This window comes from Rhodamnia argentea, chromosome 5 (genome assembly GCF_020921035.1).
Source record: "Rhodamnia argentea isolate NSW1041297 chromosome 5, ASM2092103v1, whole genome shotgun sequence".
NCBI lineage: Eukaryota > Viridiplantae > Streptophyta > Magnoliopsida > Myrtales > Myrtaceae > Rhodamnia > Rhodamnia argentea.
The window spans coordinates 10,679,595-10,696,908 of record NC_063154.1 but is presented as its reverse complement, the minus strand read 5'-3'; the positions used below and the strand labels follow the sequence as shown (position 1 = coordinate 10,696,908).

The 17,314-nt window shown below is 39.9% G+C and overlaps 3 protein-coding genes across 5 annotated transcripts; 2 read left to right on the top strand and 1 right to left on the bottom strand.

The window, feature by feature from the left end:
* Positions 1 to 1,506: 1,506 nt before the first annotated feature.
* On the top strand, positions 1,507 to 2,180 carry LOC125315088. The gene is made up of 3 exons (XM_048279078.1): positions 1,507 to 1,643; positions 1,720 to 2,013; positions 2,099 to 2,180. Exons 1-3 carry the CDS (start codon positions 1,537 to 1,539, stop codon positions 2,178 to 2,180), a joined length of 483 nt encoding a protein of 160 aa, XP_048135035.1. The 5' UTR covers positions 1,507 to 1,536.
* Positions 2,181 to 6,059: 3,879 nt separating this feature from the next.
* LOC125315087 lies at positions 6,060 to 6,620 on the top strand. The gene is made up of 3 exons (XM_048279077.1): positions 6,060 to 6,089; positions 6,169 to 6,462; positions 6,548 to 6,620. The coding sequence occupies exons 2-3, from the start codon at positions 6,182 to 6,184 to the stop codon at positions 6,618 to 6,620; spliced, it is 354 nt and encodes a 117-aa protein (XP_048135034.1). The 5' UTR covers positions 6,060 to 6,089; positions 6,169 to 6,181.
* Positions 6,621 to 10,621: 4,001 nt separating this feature from the next.
* Positions 10,622 to 17,287, bottom strand: LOC115747441 (damage-control phosphatase At2g17340-like). 3 transcript variants are annotated; one of them, XM_048279814.1, is made up of 13 exons: positions 17,220 to 17,265; positions 16,974 to 17,184; positions 16,556 to 16,621; positions 15,345 to 15,411; positions 15,162 to 15,230; positions 14,723 to 14,863; positions 13,544 to 13,681; positions 13,345 to 13,431; positions 12,403 to 12,477; positions 12,251 to 12,328; positions 12,056 to 12,133; positions 11,079 to 11,141; positions 10,622 to 10,958 (listed from the first exon to the last, which is right to left on the bottom strand). In XM_048279814.1, the coding sequence occupies exons 2-13, from the start codon at positions 17,141 to 17,143 to the stop codon at positions 10,878 to 10,880; spliced, it is 1,113 nt and encodes a 370-aa protein (XP_048135771.1). In that variant the 5' UTR covers positions 17,144 to 17,184; positions 17,220 to 17,265; the 3' UTR covers positions 10,622 to 10,877. The 3 variants fall into 3 exon arrangements, with proteins under 3 accessions (XP_048135771.1, XP_048135770.1, XP_030539474.1); XM_048279813.1 differs by having other exon boundaries at positions 16,974 to 17,287; XM_030683614.2 differs by having other exon boundaries at positions 13,544 to 13,672; positions 16,974 to 17,285.
* Between the last annotated feature and the right edge of the window lie 27 nt (positions 17,288 to 17,314).

Genomic DNA, 17,314 nt, shown 5'->3' with positions numbered 1-17,314 from the left:
TTGTTTATCGAGCAAAGTTGAGCTTGTAATGGTACCAAATCCATCTCCATACATTACCACCCTATGAAAAACACGTGAGAAAGGTGCTAGTAGCCCTTAGATCTAGTGTCCCATCGTGGTCTCTCTAATACCCTTTTTAATGGCATTTGTCAATGTTAATCTACCATAATCGGCTAAGATTGCTAAAGGCCCTAGAAATGCGATATAGATGACAATCATAAAACAAATGAACGAACTAAAAAGCAAACAAATTGTTAACAGCCATCACATATGTGTCACGGGCCGATCAATTCAAGACTCGATCCTCGATCAACTCGTGCGGCCTTAGGAAGTCTCTTCCCAAGTCAATCTTCATCGATCACTCACAAGACTCTTTTAGAGAGAAACTCTAGAGAGAAGCTCTACTTATCTATATCTCGTTAGATGATTCTTGTTACAAATGAGGGGGAGGAGATCCTCTTATATACAAATACTCATAAGATATCGGCTGTAGATCCCTCCTTGATCTAACGGTGGAGATCTCATCTCCTTAAATCCTATCTACCCACATTAATTACAGAGACAAGAAATTCCCATATTGCCCACTCATGGATCATTCTAGATTCCTCAAGAGTTTGCTAGAGTATTCATCTTCGAAAGACCATGGTTCGTCATGCCAAAAAACCTCAAGGATGATCCAATTCGTCCGGATCGTGTCATATGGATGTCACTATATTTATCAATCACTAGGAAAAAGCTCTAGTCGTGAGCTTGGTCGATCTTGTCCATGGCGCTTATCCATGGGTAGAGTAATACACGGTTTCATATTTCAATGAGACAACGGAGACTTGCTGGTGAAATGAAGGAGACGATGAAATGCTTATTCATCGTCCATCAAGCTATGACCAAGGTGAAGCAAATGAACAACCTCGGATTCCGTGCTAATAAGACTGCCTTAAATCCACGACAATAAGCCATATGGATTTATTGATGATGTGAAATGACAACTAATGGTTTCAAATTAACATGGGCGAATTTGAGACTTGAGTTAAAGCTGGTGGTTTTTTTATTAGGTAAAAGAAAATTCGATCCAAATTTGGAACATGAGTTAAGGGTGCGTTTGTTTCAGGGAAAATCAAAGGTTTGGAAAATATTTTTCAAAAAATAAACAACTGTATCACTCATAAAAATGAATGAATGTAAATTATTTTCATTACCACAAAAATAGTTAGGCATAATTTGTTAGTGATAATGAAAATATTTTCCGTTGATAATTTTTCTAGATGATATAAGCATTTATTTTTTGGAAAATATTTTTCAAATCTTTGATTTTTCGTGAAGCAAACACAAAAGTTGATGATTTTTTACGAGATAAAAATAGTTTGGGCCAGAATCGTATTGGGCTTAAAGTTGATCCTTTTTTTAGGGAATTAGCCCAAATGTATATACAATGGCTCATCACATAAAAAGCTTTTTTAGGGTTTTGGCTCATCATATAAAAAGCTCAATCACTGAAAATCACACGGCCATTTTCTTCTCCTCTTCGAAACAAAAGCCATGGCCAGTGAGCCCTCTCCTCTCGCTCTGCTTTTACAAGCCTCCGAATTGAGGAGGCAACGTTTGCAAGATTACAATAGAACGCATCTCATAGAGAGTGCTAAGAGGTAGCAATTCCAATTGACACTGCTTTTTTTTTTTTTTAATTCTAATTTCCGATTGGTTTTTCTTTTGCGTTCGAAGTAATAGTTTTGAAGCGGAAAGATCCACAAAGGTTTATAATGCGCAAAAGGCCTGGGAGCGTGCCGAACGTGCATACGTAACAGAAGCTTGCACGGTCCTCGAAGAGGGCACATTACTCGTAAGTAGCATGGAGGAGATGGAAGCTCTGTTGGAGCTACTCAGACTTGGTGTAACGCTTCATCGACCTCTAAGCGTGGTGATTAAGGGCCCCTTACCGCAGGGAAATGTGGTAGATCCCCTCGTAGCACAAATGAGGGCCACTTTGGAGCGCGAAGGCTTCGAGTCGTGGCATGGGTAAGAGTGTTTCTCTAGTGCTCTTTTTCGTTTTCCTGCAACTTCTTTTCTTTTCTCTTAACCTTTTGATCTAATCTATTTGCAGGAACACCTACAATTTCCTGCAGTCTTTTCTGCCATTCCTCTACCCTGCCCCGGCGGAGCAGCCCGCCCCGGCGGCGGACTAAGCGGCGGCAGCTTTAGGAGCGGAGACGAGAGAGTGGCAGTTGTGTTTGGTGTTTCCTTGTTTATTGTGATTGAAGAAAGATAGTAGGCGGGAGGGAATTACATGGGGATCTGTGGTTAAACTGTCTTTAAATATCTAAAGATTGTTCATTTGAAAGCTTGTGGATTGGATTTGGTTTCCTGACCTTCCAGTGGTTTGTTATTTTGTGTGCGAAGATGTTTCACATGGAGCTTATGACAAGATCTAGCAACTTTTGGTGATCGACTCTACCTGCTTTCGGTCATGAGAGCATGAATGAACATTTTTGCATCCCAGAGCTGTGCTTTTAGATTTTGATGGCACCAAATGGTAATAGAAAAGCTTGCCGGGATGAAAATAGATATATCCCTACTGATCGCTCACTGATTTGCGAGCTGGGTTTCTCCTCCTTTCTAGTTGTTGATTTTATATGTTTCTCGTTCTATATATGATCTCTCTCTTGCCAATTTCCTACACTGGCCTGCATATGACTCTCGCTGGATGTTTAGTTCCTTCTCTCATCTGTGCCCGTGTTTTAGATTCACTTTGTACTTGTAATCAGTCGTCAAGGGAAGGTCAGGTTGACAAAATGGTATTCTCCATACACACAGAAGCAAAGAAGTAAGGCATTGTCCTTATTCCGTGATATTGTCTCTCTCTCTCTTTTTAACCAAGTTGGATTCAATGATGTTGTGCAGATATGCCAGTCTCTATTTTTGTTTGTGCACTGATCGGGATGACAGTGTATTGGAGAGAAGAGTAGGAGGTTTTAGCTGGATATTCGTCGAGGCTGGTAGATAGAATCAGTTTGGCAGTGATCCTTTTATGATGATTATCTTTTGGCGTTGCTTTCGTTGTTGGCTGTGCCTAGTTGGGTTGCGCCATGAGGATGATGCTTACATTGAAAACGTCCACTCAACTGTTTGACTAACATGTTTTGGTTGGATTGTTCATGGAGTCCTATTTGATCTCAAGATGATCCGCCTAACTAGAATAGGAGGAAGAAAATTGATGGAAAAGCCCCTTATGACAGCCGTTTCCTTTTCTTTTCCTTGAAAAGTGATGGGGTTTGAACTCAAATTATTTGGAGCCTGAAGAACCTTCGAAGAGATAATTATTTAGCGGACTATTTATAGTCCTCTTACTATGTGCAAAGGCTAAAGGTAAATTTTAAAAAAAAAAAAATGGTGAGAACAGTGAAATAAAATCATCTTGGAACGCTTGGTGTAATAGCCTGCTATTGCAGTTTTTTTCTAGTTGGAATAGTTAGAACTCGCTGGTTGGTTAGAGGTTTCGCAAGGTAGGTAGCCTATAAAAATTGATTAAACCATGGACATGGGGCAAATTCTAGTCTAGTAAAGCGATCCGTTTGCTCTCTCAAATGTTTGAGGCTCTGCTTCAAGACTCTTCAGCACAGACCAGCAGTTATATGCCCACTCTCATAATTGAAATTACATGTTACTGCGAAACTAAAGAGTTCCTCGTTATGACTGTTAAATCGTTCCCAGAGGGTAGGAGGTTGAATCCTTTCCCCAAACCGTTGTTCTTTAGATATCTGGTCAAACTGCATTGGCCGCCTTGTTAGTTTGACTGGTTGAGCCCGGTTAGAAGAAGACCAAACAAGACCAGGTTCTGTAGACTGTATCTAGTGCAACCGGTTGAACACAAGGTTATTAAAGTCTGATTCTACTTAGGATCGATGGGGATGTTTGATGGATTGAAAATCATAAGATCCTAAAAGTTTCACAAACAAAATAAACTAGAATTCTCATGTATGAGATCAAAACTCCGAAAAGCCAAATTGGAAGAACATGCAATATTCCACAACCGAAAATATCAAATTTAAAGAGGCTTGTTTGAGTTGCTGACTGAAGTAACTGATGTCTTGTGTTGACTGTTTGCTGTTTCCGAGGTCGCGACAAATTGTTGCCCTCGGGCTGTAATGTAGGTTTTAAAGCGATTAGGAATGGTTGTTTTAAGTTTGTCCAACTGTTTGATTTCTGGATTTGAGTCTGATCGGCGATGAAATTGCGGAAGTGGGGATGACTACTTGAATTGGGGAGAGATGTAAATGGTGAAATTGAGTGCAACTCATGCGGCCGCACATAGTCAATTCGCAATGTGCATGCTTGTTTTGTTCGGTTAAACTAGCTCTTGGGTGCAATTCCTACAGCTATACATGGTGCATAACCACCTCGTCTTCGATCGGCATGTTGCTGCTGGCATTACGGTATGATAGAGCCAGCAAAAACCACTGACCAGCGGTCATATTCTTTTTGTAGGCACACGTCTTTGCAGATAATTCATATATTGGGCAACTTTTTGAGAATATGGTCCGTCCACTCAATGCACCGTTACTTGACTCGGATGGGAGCATCAGTTGTGCTCTTTATCTTCTGTTGTCTGGTCCCTGCAACAATCTTCTTTTTACTCCTGCAGAAGCCTTGGAAGGGTAGACCACTCTCTAATACTCGGGTAAAACAATGAGGCTTTCCTCCTCGTCCAATCTTGCCAAAAGAAAATGTGATTTGTTTTTTCGTTTGGTTCCTTTGACATGTTTATCTAATCTCTGGCCTTCAGGTTGTTCCTTCTGTGATAAATGGTGCCATGACAATTTTCTACTTTGTTTTGTGGGGGAAAGGGCTTGAAATTACGTGAATCTAGCATCCCAACATGCCATCACGTACGGGGTCAATTTTAAGTGTTTTCAATAAATTAGGGTTCAAAATGTACATTTATAAAAAAAAAATATGTATGCTCGGTTATATACCCAACCATCCCAAAATTGATATACCTAGTCGGTGCTAAAAAAATCTAGAAGAAGAGTAAGAAACTCGCCGTTGATATTTTTATTATACATAGATGATTTATCATATACATATTAAAATATACGTTTACTATACGTGTCTCAATGTGTCGAAATTCTCTATTTTTTTTTTTTTTTTGGAAGTCACTCTAGAAATCACTTGTGGACATAGTGTGACTTCATGGGTGGGGTAATACACAGCTTCATATTCCAATGAGATAGCGGAGGCTTGCGGGTTAAATGAATAAGATGATGAACTGCTTAATTGTTGTTCATCAAGTTGTGACCGAGGTAAAGCGGATGAACAAATTCGGACTTCGTGCTAAGAAGACGGTGAAAAATATCTTAAATCCACGTCGGCAAGCCACGTGGATTTATTGATGAAGGAGAATTGCTTTGTTAAACGACTAATGGTTTGAAATTAAAAGGATCAGATTTCGGATTCGAGTTTAAATTGATGATTTTTTTTGAGAAAAAAGAAAAGTTCAGGTCAAATTTGGGACTTGAGATAAAGTTCGTAACTTTTTATGGGACAAAAAAAAAAATTGGGGCCAAAATTGACATTGGAGCCAGATTCTCCCCCAGATCAAGCCAAGGCCACCGCCACCGCCACCGCCACCGCCACCGCCATCGCCATCGCCATCGCCATCGACGAACCCACCCTCCTTAAGCTCTTCAAATCCCAGCAGAGCCACCTCAACTTCTTCTTCCAGCACCTCGACCTCCCTCAGAGCCTCCGCTTCACCCAGACCCTCCTCCTCAAATCCTCCTCCCCCGCCGGCGGCACCATCTTCTTCACCGGCGTCGGCAAAGTCCGGCTTCGTCGCCCACAAGATCTCCCAGACCCTCGTCTCCCTCGGCATCCGGTCCGGGTTCCTCTCCCCCGTCGACGCCCTCCACGGCGACATCGGCATTCTCGCCGACTGCGACGTCCTCACACGGCCATTTTCTTCTCCTCTTTGAAACAAAAGCCATGGCCAGTGAGCCCTCTCCTCTCGCTCTGCTTTTACAAGCCCCCGAATTGATGCGCCAACGTTGTGAAGATTACCGTCGTACGATTGTGGACGTTACATGGGCCGCTAAGAGGTAGCAATTTCAATTGGTATTGCTATTTTTTTGTTTATTCTAATATCCGATTTTGTTTACTTTTTGTTTGCGTTCGTAGCAAGAATTTAGAAATGGAAAGAGACCCAAAGCTTTCTAATGCGCAAAGATCTGTGGACGATGCCGTTAAAGCTTATGCATTACAAGCTTGTGGAGTCCTCGACGAATTCGCATTAGTCGTCAGTAGCATGGACGAGATTGAAGCTCTGTTGGAGCTACTCAGAGGTGCCGAGCCACCTTATCGGCTTCTTAGCGTGGTGATTAAGGGCCCCGTTCCGCAGGAAAATGTGGTTGACCCCCTCGTAGCACAAATGAGGGCCGCTTTGGAGGGCGAAGGCTTCACGTTGCAGCGTGGGTAAGAGTGTTCTCTGCTGCTCTTTTTCGTTTTATGGCAACTTCTGTTCTTCTCTCTTAACCTTTTTAGTCTAATCTCTTTGCAGGAACTTATACAACCTTCCTTACTACGACCTTCCCCAGGATTTCCTGCAGGCTGCGGAGCAGCCGGCGGACTAAGCGGCGGCGGCTTTTAGGAGACGAGAGAGAAGCCGTTGTGTTTGGTGTTTGCTTGTTTATTGTGATTGAAGAAGATACTAGGTGGGAGGGAATTAAGTGGGTGAGCTGTGGTTAATCTGTCTCTAAATATCTAACGATTGTTGTTCAAATGAAAAGCTTGTGGATTGGATTTGGTCTCCTGACTTTCAAGAAGTTCGTTTTTTTGTGTGCGAAGATGTTTAACATGGAGCTTATGATAAAATCGAGCAACTTTGGTGGTCGGTACGAGGATTCGCATGGAGGATGAGAGCATGAATGAACGTTTTGCATCCCAGAGCTGTGCTTTTAGATTTTGATGGCACCAAAAGTTATAGAGAAGCTGGGTTTCTCCTTCTTTATGTGCTTCTCATTGTAGATAAGATCGCGTCAAATTATTAGCTGGCTCTCTCTCTCTCTCGCCAATTTCCTATATTGGCCTGCATACGACTCAAGCTGAATATTTGACTTCTTTTCTCATCTGTGTCGTGTTCTAGATTCACTTTGTGTTGAATAAGGATTTGATTTGATTTGATATTGATTGTGATTCTAATTGATGCAGCGGGAGATTATCGGAATATTCAAGGGATAAACTAGGAAGACAATATCGTGTATATCTTTTCTGATCTCTAGTTTTGTACTATAAATACTCGCTTGCAGATGTACAATTTTTATTCAGAGAAATATGACTTGCAATTCTCTCATATTTTTTTAATTTTTTATCACTTTGTACTTCTAATCAGTCGGCAAGGGAACTATCTCTATCCCTACTACATTGTAGATTTGGTTAAGCATTATTATAACCAAGTCTCTTTGCCAGCCCAATTGGTAGGGCGAGCTTAGGTAGTCTGTTGTCTGCCTGACCATGATAAGATACAATCTAGGAAGCATGGACACTCTTTGGAGACCTTTGTGTCGGTGTCCGACACCCTTCGACACGTGGTCAACTCTTCCAACACGTCGGCGACACGAGTGTCAAAACCCCGACACGTAAAATCCAACAAGCATGTCAATTTTGAAATTTTGAAATTTTTTAGAGGTAAAAATATAAATTTATAAAAATATAATATGATAAGAAAAAGCTCCACCAACATGTAAAAATGTAAATTTCTCCAAACTTTGTGAATTATTAAAATGGATTGTATTGAATTTGTCAATTCAAAACAATGAATGATACTAACAAATAATATATTAATATGCTTAGTGTAAATTCATTCTAGACTTTTTTTTTATTATTTATTTTGTTTGTAGATTTGAATGAAATTAACTTCATTGACATAATCATAAAACTGATTATTTATCATGTATATCTAAACATATATATTTAATATACAAGATGTCTCAACGTATCGGAATTCTTTAATTTTGAGAAATGACTTGTGGGTGTGTCGTGTCGCGTCGCGTGTCGGCATCATCGGCTGAGGGTAAAAAAGCCTTTAGATCGATCAAACTAGGATATCTACTTTCAATTGGATATTGCGTAAGGAAAACCATAAACTGCAAGAAACAATACGCATCGCATTAATATGTTGGTAAATCAACCTACGAAGCTTCTTCATAGACTTTGCTAATTCATTAGCAAGTACATTGAAGAGCAATTGGAAAAAAAAAAAGCCAAATGGAGGCTTAAATGATCCTAATAATTTGCTTTTAAGACAAGAAAGGTTTGGAGAAATTAAGGGATGTGTATGAGCCTTATATTGCCGGACTTCCGCAACTCATTTGTACGAGTCATAACTACAAATAGCTTAAGACGAATAGACTGACTTTTCATTAGATGGAGACATGCTAGCCAAGAGTAATTTGTTCTTTGATCTATTGACATGCGTCTCCAACCAATCCGGCGGACTAAGCGGCGGGGGCTTTTAGGAGACGAGAGAGAAGCAGTTGTGTTTGGTGTTTCCTTGTTTATTGTGATTGAAGAAGATACTAAGTGGGAGGGTATTAAGTGGGTAAGCTGTGGTTAATCTGTCTCTAAATATCTAACGATTGTTGTTTCAAATGAAAAGCTTGTGGATTGGATTTGGTTTCCTGACTTTCCAGAAGTTCGTTATTTTGTGTGCGAAGATGTTTAACATGGAGCTTATGATAAAATCGAGCAACTTTGGTGGTCGGTACGAGGATTCGCATGGAAGATGAGAGCATGAACGAACGTTTTGCATCCCAGAGCTGTGCTCTTACATTTTGATGGCACCAAATGATTATAGAAAAGCTTACCGGGATGAAAATAGATATATCCCTACTGATCGCTCACTGATTTGCGCTCTGGGTTTCTCCTACTTTCTAGTTGTTAATTTTAACCAAGTTGGACTCGGTGATGTTGTGCAGATATGCCAGTCTTTATTTTTATAAGTGCATTGATCAGAATGACAATGAATTGGAGGTTCTGGAGATAATTCTTCATTTTGTCAATACTTTGGACCTGTAATTTGGCGGTGTGAGTACGAACTTTTCTATTCATGAAATACTAAGGTGTTTGCATTGAGTCCCTGATCTCACCACAATTTCTTTAACTCTTCACAGGTATGCGAGTTGGACTCGATATTTAACTCCCTTAACGTCGGTTATGCTCATTCAGTACAAGAGTTTGCATACTTATCTTCTCTTTGTATTGCTTATATTGACGATTTTGCGAAATATAGTTCGTGCCGTGTCGTTATCGGAGTCTCTCTGTCTTTCAAGTCCAACCATGTCGCGTTTGCAGTCCTGTGCCGAGCTATAAGCAGGGACAAGTTCATTATAATTGACAATGCTAAGAGGACTTAGTTGGACTAAACCTGCTTGGTCTCCAATGGAGGACATGGACTTGGATCTGCGGAATGGCCAGGAAGAAGCTGAAGGCTAAGGAATGGGCTGAATCCTGAGAGAGGGAAGACATTATCCTCCTCCTTAAGCCGCCGCCACCAACTCGCTCCTCTTGAGTGGTGAAGTGTGGTTGTGAGAGCGGAAGGTCTTGATGGGTTGGGTTTGGAAGGATCCTAGGAATCATGGAGGTGCTCTGTCGGATGCTCTCGACGATGGAGCTCATTGTTGTGCCCCCACAAGAATGACAGTAAATGAAGAAAACGAGAGAGAGAGTAGTGAAATCTAGTGTTCGCTGCTTCATCCATCACAATGCTGTTTTTAATGACGTGTGGGCAGGCGGATGACCGGTTGGTGTGGGGTCAAGTCGCAGCTTCATCACATTGTATAATTTGAGACAACCCCTTTTTTTTTTTTTTGTATTAGGGACTTCGTTTTATCAAATACCCAGTATCTCCTCCTAACCATGTATGTCCGTTCGGCCAAATTAATTCGTGTAAATAGAACTTGTATTCGAGTTTTATACGAAAATAGAAAACACTCAGGAAGGAATGTCGTATACATACAGATCTAGCTGCAAAGGTCATGGAATGAGCATTTCTTTTGGACTTCGTGTTTCCCACTCCTAGCTGCAAAGGTCATGGAATGAGCATTTCTTTTGGACTTCACGTTTTCCACTCCTAGTCGATTGTCATCACGCATGCTCACATCCTCTCACGTTTCAATGACTTGGTGGAATCCAAATACTACGATCAGGGATATTCCAAGTTGTTAGGTAACGAAGAGCTAGAGATGGTTTGTCCAAGGACCCAAGGAGTCGGTGACAAATTGACCAATCAATTTTCGAGTCCTTCGATCAGTAAGAGAATCCCATAAGTACGGTCATCAATAGAAATGCACCATAAATTGCTCCGATACTATCGATAGCATCCGGGTGCCTTAGTGCTCTCGATGCACAGAACATCAAGCTCGAACGAGCATGAATTGGACACCAGATCTTGTTTATCGAGTATAGTCAAGCTTGTAATCGTACCGAATCTATCTCCATCACATTACCACCCTATGAAAAGCACGTGAAAGGTGCCACTAGCCCTTAGATCTAGTGTCCCCTCGGATTCTCTCTAATACCTTTTCTAATGGCTTTTGTCAATGTAAATCAACCATAATCGTTCCCAAAGACTTGAATCGTGTGCAAAATATTTCCTTTTGTAGCGTACATAATGCATGCATGCGCATGTGCTAGAACATCCATGACTTTGAATAAGGATTCTGTGGAATTCAGAAGATGGCCGTCCATACACAGTACATGATGGTTTCATGCCTCTGCAATTTTGCAGTCAGAATCCTCCTCAAGGAAGAATATTCTTCAGGCAAGAGCTCGGATCAAATAATTCATAGATATAATGCGATTTGGTGAATGGTGCAGAAAGAAATCTCCCATCAACCCGATACGTCGCTGTACTTGAAGACGCAATCATAAAGCCGTCCTCCAAGAAACTGAGCAACCTCCAGATGTTTCACCTGTTGAATAACGGGCAAAGCCACACAGATGAAAAATCAGCTATTTGGCAGTTATTACACCAGACAACAATCTTCCAAACAGAAGTTATGAACCCAAATGAGAAGGATTGACTCAAGTACCATTGCAATTTTGAGAGAATCACATTTAAACTGTGCATATAGGTTAGTCTCTATCCCACGGCCCTGCATAAAGGAACGCCAGTCATAAGTGAGCAAATATCATATAATTTGACATTTCAAGCATTCATTTGGGCATGTCTTCGTAAATCTCTATACCGATACCTCTTCTTTTGCCTCTAATAGTTGATTTAGTTTTTTGGAGGACGTACTTTGGAGATCAGTAAAGCAGCATATCATGCATGATGAGCAGGTAAAACCAGAAAAATGAATTTATACCTTGAATATGAGGCAAGATATGACCAAAAAAATGTCTATTCTATTGTAAGGGAAGTAGGAAGTCCAAGAATCAGAACAAAATAGACATACATTGAAGAGATGGTTGTGGCTCTCCAGATGTCTATTCCAGCTCATGAATATCAACAATCAGAACAAAAAAAACTTATCCATCATTAAGGTGGTTGTGGCTCTCAATATACACATAAATTACCCAGGGCAGAAAGTCCACAAATGAGAGGCGAAAAGGACATGCAGCTAATGTCGTGCACACACAGCATATGAGCTTGTGAGCATGAAAAAGAATGGCACGGGTACTGTTAAGAACAGCCACAAAACTCCATGTTGTACTTGTAACTACAGATTATTTTATTAAGGTTCCCTTGAAACTGTCTAAACATGTCTGTCTCTTTCAACTTTTTTTTTGGTCAAATGTCTCTTTTAACATTCAACAGTGGGATTATACTCCCAAATGTAAGCTCTACCTAGAAATGTGTGGGCGCATGTGTGAATCAGGTTTCATGCATCTCAATTATACATTAATTTACCTCATAGAGAAAAAAAAAATTTGTTAACAACCATCACAAAATTTCCATGATAGACAGCAATTAAACAATAACGTGTTCTCATCTGCCTCGCAATCTCAAAGGCAAAAAGAAATTAAACGTGCCACAAGTCTGCTCGCATTACCAGTGCAAACTTACCATTCCTTCCATAATAACTAGATCTGCATCCGCTGCCAGAAAAGCTAGCTCTTGTGATACTCGTGTAAGATCAATAACCTGCAAAAAATTGAAGAGAAAGACTGTTCATGATATGGATGTCACTGTATTTATCAGACACCAGGAAAGCAAAAAATGAGAGTAGGTAAAACAACAACAAGGACTCGAATTTCTTACAGGCAAATCATTCCCAGAGTTAGCAATCAAGAGGTTTGAAGCATCAACACCCATTAACTTCCCATTCTCATCCTTCAGCTGGTCATTGGTACAATGTCAGGACCAAATATGGGAAAAATTCACATCACGATAAAAAATCAATCTTCTCATACCTTGGATATAATCTCAATTAGTTCAGGGTAGGTGACATCATTAATAGATGGCAAGTCATTAGCAGCAAGCACAACCTGGACAGCACGAGAGAAGGTAACAGGACCGCAAGGAAAGAATAGACAGAAGTATATTCGAATCTACCATCCAAAAGTCAAGTAAACTGAAAAATACGCCTACTTAAACTCTTTTCATTTTTCCCGGCTAGGACTCTTTCCTTTCCCCTTTTATCAACCATATATCTAATTGACTGGCATTGGGATAACAAAGTCAATTTAAAGGTAGCTCTACCCAAAGTTAAAATCAATATCCTTCAATTGCTCAACTCTGGCAATCGGGACCATGATTATTGAAATAGCTGGAACAGAGACCCCAAAAATTGCCAAGTCGCAAGTACCCCCCGAAACTTACATGACAAATTACAGTTGCATCAAACCCAGAAATGCATGATTATCATATAGGAGTGAGATCTGATGACAAACTTGTGATCTTTGGCAATCAGCATCCAGCAATTCGAGAGCAGTATGACAACATCACACCAACGAAGTAATCTCATTAGCAGTACTAGTAATATCATATACATCTGTTTTGTAGGTCCCTAGGAAACACAGATCAGATGAGAACATAACACACAAAACGTCTTTACCAATATTTATGTTGAAAATGCAAATAACTTCTCCCATGAACAACAAGATTTATCTGTCTCATTCGTGATGCTTATTTTCTATTAATTTCTAGTGAAAAAGACTTCGACAGCAAATAATGAAAGATATCTCTTCAATGAATGGATTACTTTGCCACAATAAACATAAAAGACAAGCCAACATCTTGCGCCAGGAAATTTAGCATAAAAGACATACTATACAGAAATCTAATACTGCATATTGTGGATTGAGTAATCTCTATGACCACTTTCTAGTTAAAGAATTAATATGAAAGTAAACCTGAGTCCCACGACGAAGTAATTCTCTGACAAACGGCAAAATACCCAAAATGATATCTGCACCAGAGTTATCAACAAATATGATAGCCTGTCATAAAGGATCTGGTCAGAAAAGTTAAGTACAAAATCTGCTCTGAACAGAAAAAATGCATAGTCAGGAACAAAGAACAAAAAATGTTGAAAATGTTTGACTAGCTTGCCTTCTTCCAGGATTTTTTGCTCCACTTCAATTTAAAAATGTCTAAATCATCAATAACCCAAGGTCGCGGGAGAAGATTCTGGCAACTAGCCAAAAAGGACATCCCATCCTTGGAGAAAACCTCTGCGAGCTTCAAAAATTACCAATGAAAAGAGAGGTTAAGTATCACAATTCGAACTTTGATATTAGATATATCCCCGTAATATGTTTGACAGACAAAATGTTCCTAATTATACAGTGTCACTAGACTTATGGCCTGTGCTATGAGCAGGAGAAAAACAAACTTTTGGACATATTTATGAAATCAATTGGAGATAAATTAATAAAGAAAGTAAATTGAATTTAGTATCACATGATGCAAAGCAAATTTAATACGACCCAACTTGAAGGAAGTAAAAGAAATTATATAGGAGTTAGGAAGGGGAGTTTTGCAGAATATGCAGTCCATCCTATTATTTCATGAAGCTGTAGTTGGACTGACTTGAAGTATGTTTTATGTTTTTTATGTATATATTATCTTATAATTTCACATCTTATCTTATAAATTCTATTCATATAAGTTCACGTACATGCAAAAAATATCTTCATATTACGTTAATATTGTATACATATAACAAGTAATTTTTTAATAAAGTTTCTTTATTACTGTTTTTAACCAATATTTCACGATAAGATTATAAAAGGAGAATAGATAATATATTCGCGTGTTGTTTTGAAAATTTTCGTGAACGGTGATCATTTTGGTGATATTTGGATACTGCCATATATTATTTTATTGAGAATAAATAACTTTTCATAAATTTAAAGAAGAAAAAAGAAATTAAAAAAATTCCAAATAATGTGAGGTGGAGAGATATCCAAATAATATATAATTATTATTTACTATAACATGTAATTTCTTGGAAATGAAAAGGGTGAAACAAACAACCAAACAAATAAATAAATAAAAGCAAAGGGAAGCAAGATGGCAACCATCAAATGGGGCCCATATCAACTCCCCCATAAGGACCTCCATAGAGCACCAATATATACTATAATAGCCTCAGATCTATGGCACACAGAAAATTGTAAAACTCCCAAAAAAATATTATTTGCAGCAGTTTTCATAATGGTGTTCCACAAAAGCCAAATGGTAATTGCAGTATGATTGCAAAAGTAGAAGACGACCAAATTTACGAACCTGTGCAGATCCAAGATCAAAGATGTTTCCTGCAAACATTCCTCTAATCAGATTTTCCAAACGCTGGCCTTCGTCTTCAATTGCATCATTAAGATTAACTACATCACTGAAAAGGGATATGGCCTTTGCATTCTCTTCATCCTGTCATGCTCAATGACAGATTCACAAAAAGAGGAAGAGATCAGTAAGAAATGTAAGCGATGAAACAAGTAGTACCCACAATGGCCAAGTACCCAAATAGCCCACATCACCAATCTCAATCATGAATTTTTTACTTTAAGCTATTTTATCTTCTTTTCCCTTTCATCAACAAGGTCTCCTAACTGAAAATGCCAAAACTTTGCTAGCCTTTCACCACAAGACAATGGTGTAATCTTTCCACGCTGAATACTGTCCATGGAGTTTGTACAGAATACAGAAAAATGCATGCAATAATTACCTTAACTTTTTTGAATATGTCTCGGAAGCCCAACTCTCGGAGAACCTGCTCTCTTAGTCTGCACAGAAGCTGTAGTAACCCATATACAGCAAATCACAATGTCACCAATAGCTAATAGAGCGTCAATGTAGCCTTGGGATTCTTTAGCTTATCTTTAAGGTGTAGACGTGGTATTTAACTTACAATGCAATCAGGAGGCCCGCCATGACTTTCTGGATCTTTCTTAAGGTCCTCTAATATTGCACCGTACCTTCCATGGAGACACTTTAATCAGAGGAGATGAAATAAAACCGGCCATCTTCTTATTGATTAAAAAGAATTGATGGTATTCATTGTTCATCAATTTTGCCAATGGAATTTCTTCTCCTACCCCTAATGCAATACTTGACCAAGAGGTAGTTTTAGGTCATTAGCATGATCAGCTATAATTTCAACTTCCCATGCTCTCCAATTCTCTCTATCGACAAACCTTTCACTTTTTCCACCTTCTTTGCAACTTCCCTTCTCCCTCATCCAACCATCCAACCAGGTTCTCCCTTCTATATGGCACACACACAAGCACATGCTCTTACTCCTGTGTGCGCGCGCGCACGCGCGGCGCAACTGTGCCCAAAGGCATGTGTGGGAAGAGAAGACGGTCGTCAAAACTTGAACTTCTGGAGTCTCATAATTTACCACTAAAGGACAATATACACTACAACATGTAATAGTTTGACAGATCCAGCATAGTTAAGCAACACTTGAATAAGAGAAGCACTTCACAAAGACCATAAACTGAGAAAACAATGCTGATGGATGAGACAATAAATCTTTTGATTCTGGTGATATAGCATGTAACGATGCTATCTGCATCAACAATAGAGTTTTGAGTCTTCAAAAAGGTAATGCTACAGTATCTTCTGGAAATTGTGCGAGCCTGCAACTATCCCAAAACTATATAGACATCTACCGTATCATTTTTATTTAATACCTCTGACAGGTATGACAGAAAATAAGGCATAAAAGAGAGGACCCAGAACTACCAAGAAACAGGACATGCAAATGTCTCCAGGGATGCCTAAGTTCGACATATACACAATTCATGTTTGCTATATTTAACTACGTAATATCCATACATGGAACATGATTACGAAGAAGATAATACATCAAGACCAAGTTGGTCAGTCCTGACTATGTAAGGCAGGAGCAACAGCAATGAGGAGGTGCAGGAGAGAAGTAATATTACAGTCCACTCCTTCATGAGTAGTGATTACTAGCTTTGGTCAAGACCTTATTTTGAAATCTCAGTCCATGTGAACCATACTGTGAAGCTGAATCAATTCTACTACAAGCAGATTAACCATTGGCTGCACTTTTCTAATGAGTGGAGCAGGGCAAAAACCAAAGAAATGTACCTTTCAGCGAATTTTTGGGCTCTAACAGGGGCATCAGGGATGGTAGGATCGCTCTCCGCTCGTTTTCTGCAAACGCATAACAAGCTCAATAGCACATACTCCTCCGGATTATTCCACAACTCCTATTCAACTTTAGGTTTGATAATCCGATATCCTCATCTCCGCAGAACGGGATATCCGCAGATCTATCTAAGTGGCAACTTCCCAAAATCCGCAACCAAGTCCACAAAATTTACACTTGTCACCACGAAAACTAATCTCAACCACAAAGCAAACCTCATCAAACGATTTACGTGCAAGTAAAGGCCCAAAATTTTAGCTCCTAGGAAGTCATCCACGCAAATGTAGCGACATCAATTCGAAGCCGACGAATCGGACAACGGCCGAGGCCACCGAGTTTAAGCGCCGCCTTTCTTACTTGAAGGAGGGAATGGAGTTGTAGAAGAGATCGATCCAGGTGAGCTCGGTCGGGGTGGGCCTCTTCGGGTTGTCGGAGGGGAACCGGTACGGGATCGTGCAGGCCCTGTAGTTCGATTCGATCGGCGTCTGCAGCAACGGGAAGGGCACCATCTCCGACGCGCTCTCCATCGTCTCTCGCTCTCTTCGCCGATCCGATTCGCTCCGACGGTCGGTTCGGGGCGTTCGCGGCGATGGATTCGACGGAGTGAGAAATGTTCGGACCTTGAAGATTTTGCTTGTCGTGCTGGATTCTTCGTCATGCGGTTTAGTTTACTATAGAAACTCGTAATTTTATTTCTC